The sequence below is a fragment of the Metopolophium dirhodum genome, chromosome 1 (genome assembly GCF_019925205.1).
Source record: "Metopolophium dirhodum isolate CAU chromosome 1, ASM1992520v1, whole genome shotgun sequence".
NCBI lineage: Eukaryota > Metazoa > Arthropoda > Insecta > Hemiptera > Aphididae > Metopolophium > Metopolophium dirhodum.
In genome coordinates this window covers 143,635,829-143,643,997 of record NC_083560.1, presented here as the reverse complement: position 1 = coordinate 143,643,997, position 8,169 = coordinate 143,635,829, and the positions used below count along the sequence as shown (strand labels likewise).

Below are 8,169 nucleotides of genomic sequence, written 5' to 3'. Positions count from 1 at the left end.
GTACTACTATTGTACGAGTAATTCGGCAGTCGTAGTATAGACTAAGTATTTTAAATAATTATTGAATTATTTATGTTTGTTTTATATTTTAATAAAAGTGTTTCCGACCCGAAAATTATATGTTTTATTTGAGTAGCCACACGATTCTACGTACGCTTTAAATCTGATCTGAAACCGGTTAATTTATGGTCGTTGAGGATTGAAAGGCTAAACAGTAAGGTAGCGATATCGACGTCTAGAGAGCCAAACTGTAACCGGTTAATTTATGGTCTTTTGGTTACTCAAGTTTCGGTAGAGGTGTACACTGAAAAGTGCATACACGACAGTGGCGCCCAACGCGGTTCTTATCCACGGCCGGAGACAATTTTTTTTTTTTTTGATTTTTTGTGCGTGTGCCCTGGTACCTCAACCTTGGCACGTTTTAATTTTGTTTAAGTTTTTGTACAAGTGAAGTACAACAATTGTGAACGTTTCGGTAAAACCCGAAGCGAGTTTAGTTTTTGCGTGTGAGTAAAACACATACGCGCTCGATATTTTTTGTCCAACTGACATACAGCATTCTTGTGCCGCGTGAGTACAATTTTGCTAACCGTGCGTCCACGCATATACGCCAAGGTGAGCAACGTTTGGTAATATACTTACATATTAATAGGATTATAGATTAGTTTTTTTTAAATAATTCAAATAGAATTTTAGTTCAAAGTTTTTCAAAATTTTATTCAATTTGAATAACCAAAAAAAAAAAAAAATTTTTTTAATTTTAAACAAGGAGATTAGGTTCTTTAAAGAAACTATCTAAATAGGATTTTTTAGTCAAATTTTTTTTCTCTTCTCTCTTTCTTTTTCAAAATTTTTATTCGATATTAAATAACCTCAAAAATATTTTAAATTAAGTGATATACTTACGTATTATTATTAGGATTATAGTTTAGTTTTTTTAATAATTTAAATAGTTTTTACTAGTTTAATTTTCTTTTGTCTTTCAAAATCGTATTTAGTTTATTTCAAAAAAAATATATTTTAACTTTAATTCTTAAATTATTCAAAAATTAAGTAGTTAGTGCTAAGTATAAATCTATCAATACAAATCAACCTTTTTCATTAAAAATAAATTTCTTTAAACTCATAAATTCAATTAAATCTTAATGTGATATGAACGACAATGATCTTATTGCCTTAGGTTCAAAAATTACTAAATTAACAGATATTTATTCACATAAAAAATCAGAACTTATTGATCTATGCAAATCTAAACAATTAAAAAGCGTAGGAACCGTAGATAATCTAAGAGCTAGGTTATCAAAATATTACAAAGGGATCATAGCATTAGATGACATTGAAGAAACCTTAAGCGAACCACAAAAACACGAAATTCAAAAAAATTCAATAAAAGATAAAATCGACATTAACGATTTACTTATACAAAGTAACTTAAGCGATTCAAGCCCAGAAACAAATAATAGCACAAAAAATAGATCAATTACTAACGACCTTAAAAATATAACTAACGATTTAGGAAATAACGCAAATAAATTAATAACCCAGGCAGACAAAATTGTAGACACTAGTAATACATTATATCAAAATATTTTAGAGCAAACCTCTGACAAAAATTATAGTAATCTAATAAACCTAGACCCTAACGAGACAACCCAAAAAGAACCCATATACGAAGAAATCTATAGTCCAAATAAAATAGAGTCAAACTTAAATACTACCTTTTTTAGTAACTCGAGATTTATACCACAAAGCACTCCTGAGAAATCACCTATAGCAAATATAAGCTCAAAAACTAAAATGGAAAAAATGATAATCAAACCCGAATATTTTTCCGGTCAAGAAGACATAAAATATTTTTTTAAACAGTATGAAAAGGCGGGATTAATAAACAATTGGGATGACAATGACAAAGTAAAATTTTCATCCATATTTTTAAAAGACACTGCAGGTACATCTTTAGAAAATTTGGAAAATATTAAAACACATTGTAATTGGGTAGAATTAAAAAATGAATTTTTAAATGAATTCCAACTGATCGGTTATTCTATCTTATTAAAAACCAAACTAGTAAATAGAAAACAGGAAGATACAGAATCAATTATGAGCTTTGTAACTGATATCGAAAACTTATGTAGGCAAGTGGAAAGAAACATGAAAGAAGAAGACATATGCACTTATATTTTAAAAGGACTAAAAGAACCAATTTTAAACGCTATTTCTCTTCACGATAATAGTAGTTTATTTAAAATTAAAACAAATTTAAAAAAATACGAACTCATGCAATTCAGAATAAATTCTAGAGGCCAACCAGGTTTTAATGAATACACAGATATTTTAAATAAACAAATAATGCAAGTAGGCAAATATTCGAGGGACCGAGTCGAAGAACTAAGTGCAAAAATCGATCAATTAAGCAATTCTATAAAAAAAGTAAATTTTAAAGATAATTCATATAACAGAGAAAATAGTAATGACAGAAATACTTATAGAGGCTTTAGAGATAACTCACAAAATAGAGAGGAGAGAAGCCGAAATTACGAAAAGGAATCAAACCGATATAGGAACAATAGCCCGTATCCGAATAAATCGAATTATGAAAACAGAGAACGAAGCACTGACCGAAACTACGAAAAACCTAATAAACATAATTACTCTAGAGATAATAGTTACGACCGAAATCATAATAGACAAAATGACAGATCCAGTAGAGTTCAGAACAGAGACAGATCTTACTCCAGGGATAGGAATTACATTGAAAGGGAAATAAAATATGACAGAAATTCTAATAGAAGTAGAGATAACAGCAGATCTAGATATTATAATAGTGATCATACGAGGTATGAACAGAAAGGAGCCAGCGATAGATCAAGGAGGGGTGACTACGATGACGAGAGTAGAAAACATGAGTCCAAAAAACGATATAACAGAGAAAATAGTCGAGAAAGAACGCCAGAACGTTATAATGGATACCGTTACGAGAAAGAATTTGATAGAGTCACTTGTTACAAGTGTAATGAAAGGGGACACTATGTAGATCAATGTAGAATTCCAAAAAACGATTAAGTACCGAGTTAGAAAGAAACAATTCGGAATACCTAACTCGGGGACAAAATAATATTAACTACAAAACTGACATAACTGAGTTTAATAAAAACAAGGAATGTGAAAAACATAATTATATAAGCTTTGTAAAAAATTGGTACGAATCAACTTATAAAAAAAAACCACCTATTACAGAAATAAATTATAACAACGAGGAAATAATAGAAAATATGGTTACGCTTAATTATTCAAATAAATTAAATGAATTTCAAAAATTTTTATTTTGCAATAATGACAGAATAAAGTTCTCATGCGATTACACTGAAATTGCAGCAAATATTTTTTTATTACCGGATAATGTTGCAATTGGCCACTGCGTTAGTAAATGCCTAACAATGTAAAAGGAATCGCGTTACAATTCAAAAATAAATTCAACAACGTAAACAAGTTAATTGACCAAGAAAAAAAAACCACCGAAGTAGCATATCTAAAAAACAAAAAACAATGGATTTTGTATCTAATTACAAAAAACAAATTTTACGAGGAACCTACTTATTCCAACATTTTTAATACGTTATTAAGTACTAAGGAATTTTGCATAAACAATAAAATAAAAACATTAGCTCTACCCAAAATTTGCGCTGGTTTAGATAGAAAGAATTGGGACGTTGTTTCGACCATGATAAAGTTCATTTTTCAAAATTCTCTAATTAATATTATAATATGCTTACCACCACAAAAAGGAAAAGATAAACAAAGCATAGACTTAAAAAATAATGACTCAGAAATGACAAACATTACGTTAGGTAAAAATTTTAATAGTGAAATTGATGACAAATTAAAAATAGAAATAACACACATCGCCGGTTCATTCATAAAATCTGAGAACGTTTTAAGTGATGGTGATTGTGGTGCACACGCTCTTCGCATCTGTTTAAAACAACACGGCATTTATAAAAAAACCATAGAGATATTAAATATGCTTAATATACCAAACTGCGAATCAGGATATTACCTCAAAGATGACGATTTGGCATATATTTGTGACCAATTTAATATGAACCTATATATTATATACGAAACACTTGATTATACAAACGCCATAGTCTATTTTAAACCAAATAGGAAAAATATCGGAATATTTCATAAAAATGTCCATTGGACACCAGGAATCGTAACAAAGAACGACCATCCACGTCGATTCAATAATTTAACAATTAATACAGTTTTCCCAGATTTTCACACAGTCGAAAAACACATAGATCATTTTCTAGATAAATGTGTTGACCGTCTAAAAATTTCACAACAAAACCCAATACTAAATAATAATACCGATTATAATATGAATAACAACAAACCAACTGACAAAACTACAGTTTGGTACTCCCAATATTGTCAAGATTGCGAAATTTTACCTACGTCACAGAATGATTTAGACATACCTAAGGATAATGAAAATGAAGCGTTTTGGTGCGAGGGCGGAGATATTATGTTTTGCGAAAGATGTGGAAACTACGTTAGACAATACCGTAACAGACGTATACAAGACGATGAACTGACCTTAGTCAATAATTCGGAGAAATCGTTAAGTCAGCATAAAAATATAACTGCAACTACAATGCATAATAATAATAATAATGGTAATATTTATAATCAACATTCAGATATGGAACGCATACAAAGAGTTATATCGATAAAAATAAGATTTGACAATATCGAAAGAAACGCAATCATAGATACCGGATCAAATCTTTCTTGTATAGACTACTCACTAATAAACAATAAAAATAAAATAAAATCAAAAGAAAAAATTAAAATAACAGGGGCAGATAATTCTGAACTTCAACAATTAGGAAAAATCGATTTAAAAATTAAAATAAATAACGTAACATATTTGGTAGACGCATTCGTAATCAATGGGCTAAGCTGTTAGATACTTTTAGGAAATGATTTCCACATTAAAAATAATTTAATCATACATTTCGAAGAAAAATATTTAAAGTTAAACGGCGACACTATACTTATGGATATAGTTTGGTATAATTATAATAGAACATATAATATAAACTCTAAAAACGATCTTGATCACGAACCTTGTTCAAACATAAAAAAAAAACACTTAAAACAATTATATCTAACGAAAATATTACCATAGCTCCTAAGACTAGGTCAAAATTAAAGGTGTCCACAAAGATGCAAGACAAGCAAATACAATATATAATAAAACCAACTGAGCGATTACGAAATAATAAAAAAATAACTCTAGAAACAACATTATTATAGTGATGACGAAGTCGTACTATACAATTTCTCTAATACCTATAGTAATATACCAAGAAACATGGTCATAGCAACTGCCATTGAATTAAATACGATTGAACACGATAAATACGAAATAAAAAATATTAATTCAGACAGTAAAATTATTAACAATAAAAAGACAATAGTAACAAAAATGTCAGAAATAACGGATAAACAGGGTACAATAATAAAGATATCCAACGAGCTTAGCTGTGAGCAACGTATAAAAACACAAACACTAATAAACAAATTTGAGCATTTATTCACCTCAGATCCGTTAAATATTGGATGTGCGAATGTAGAACCATGTGAAATAAAATTAAAATCCGGCAAACCTATATTTCAACCTCCGTACAGAACCCCCCCAAAATCAAAGGGAAAAATTGAAAACACTAATAAATCAAATGATTGAAGCTAATATTATCGAACCTAGTAGAAGCAATTACGCAGCACCAGTATTTTTAATTCCCAAAAAGGAGAAAGGCGAATACAGATTTTTAGTAGATTATAGGAAACTAAATAATGAAACAATTAGTGACAAGCACCCTATACCTAGATAACAAGACCTTTTTAGAAGCTTAGAGGGTGCAAAATATTATATTTCTATCGACCTTTGCCAAGGTTACTTTCAAATTCCAGTTAAAAAAGAGGACCAAGATAAGACAGCCTTTATCACGGATTTTGGCCTATACAATTTCAAACGAATCCCACAAGGTTTTAAAAACTCGGGCCCTATTTTTCAAAGAGTCATTAACAACTTATTCAGTGATTTTTTATATAGAACTATGATAGCTTATCTGGATGACATATGCTGTTTCGGTAATAACTTCGAAGAAGCACTGAACATACTAGAGGAAATATTTATTAGACTGGACAAAGCAGGATTAAAATTAAAAACAAACAAATGCACAATATTAGGCACCGAAATAGAATTACTAGGACATAAAGTATCCAATAAAGGAATAAAACCACTAGATAAAAATAATAGGGCGATAACAAATTTCCCCATACCCAGAAAAGTAAAAGACGTACGAGCATTTGTAGGACTCACAAGCTACTATAGAAAATATATCAACAATTTTGCAAAGATCGCTAGCCCCTTAACTGACCTGACAAAAACAGCCCATAAATTTCATTGGGACCAATCTCAAGATAACGCCTTTAATACATTAAAAAACGCTATTATCACTGCACCAGTACTCGCATATTTTGAGGACGGATATCCTGTTTTCGTAACTACAGATGCGTCGTTAGAAGGGCTATCAGGAATACTAGAACAAAGCGACAACAACGGGAAACGAAACCCTATAGGTTACGCGTCCAGGAAACTAAAAGACAGCGAAAAAAATTTTACCACTACGGAATTAGAAATGTCAGCAGTTGTGTTCTCGGTAAACTATTTTAAGGAATACCTATTAGGGAGAAAAGTAATCGTATTTAGCGACCATTCAAGTCTACAATATTACCAAACAATGAAGAATCCTTCATCACGCATAACAAAATTTATCTTTAAACTTTTAGAATTTGATATAGAAATAAAACACCGCCCTGGCCTCTGCAATCAAGCGGCTGATTGTTTGTCTCGTTACCCAGTAAACACATTGCTAGTTAAAGATATTCCGCTTAAGCCACTTGGTTCTATGAAGGCAGTTATTCCTGTGAGACGGTACCTGAATATAAATTATTATATGTTATTTATTTATTAATTTATTTTATCACTTGTTTAATTTAAATACATTTTATTTTATTATGTATTTAGAAAAATAAATGATCTATCACAGTATTTTTTAAAAGTAAATTAGATAATTAGATTTTATTTAAAAAAATGTAAAACGCAAAACTATACATATTTATGTATTTATTTTACAATCAACTTTAAACATTCATATTTCTTTGTATATTTATGTTTAGCTTAATTGAATATTGCCAATATTGGTCGTATTATGATATACAAATTCATTAAACTTTTATTGACAATTTAACTTAATTGGAACGAAATTTAATTTACTCATAATTTGTTGGGTATGACACTTAGATACAAGAATAAAAATAAGTTGTTTTATAAAAACATTAATAGTTAAACTTTTTTTTACATATCATATTTCCTCGTTTTTTTCAAATTTAAATTAATTTCACATAATATTTAAAGTATTTTAATTTGCATGCCATATTATTACCTGTTTTATTTGTATTTAAATATTCTTACTTATTGCTTTCTATGGAAATTTCCTCGGAAACATCATTAAGATAACACATCAATGTATTGTTGCTATCAAATGTATCCATCACGGTTTCTATAATTACGTGGTGGCCCAATGTTTTTGTTATTGTTTGTGTACCTTTGCATCCATCTCTTAAACATGGCCGTTTGTAAAATGCTAATTGTGATGGATACATAGTTACAGCGTTCTGCATATTATTAAATGAACCTATATAATATAACAATAAATTAATATTTTAATAGGAATAATATGATTACTTTCATCACTAAATATTTTTATTTTAATAAAATTACCTTCGACTAATTTCATGAGATCAATCGGGAATAGTGGTAATCCTGTCACTGTTTGATTACATTTATGATTGCTACATGTATTGAATTGATTTATACTTGGTGATTCCAGAAATAGTTTTTCAACTAATATATTTGTGTTAGCTTTAGCATCAAATTGAACGACATGTGCAAGTTCCACATTGCTTTTTGTATACTGTTTTACAATTGAAATGCGTTTTTTATAAAAATCCATGTTAGTGCCATTCATAACCAAGTAGTATGCTAATTTCATCATTTCGCATTTAGATGCTCTTGCAACATTTGCATATGTT

General features: G+C 29.4%; 1 protein-coding gene across 1 annotated transcript; it reads left to right on the top strand.

The window, feature by feature from the left end:
* Positions 1 to 1,797: 1,797 nt before the first annotated feature.
* On the top strand, positions 1,798 to 3,063 carry LOC132933027 (probable serine/threonine-protein kinase fhkB). Its single transcript, XM_060999364.1, has one exon. The coding sequence runs from the start codon at positions 1,798 to 1,800 to the stop codon at positions 3,061 to 3,063; it is 1,266 nt and encodes a 421-aa protein (XP_060855347.1).
* The last annotated feature ends 5,106 nt before the right edge of the window (positions 3,064 to 8,169 follow it).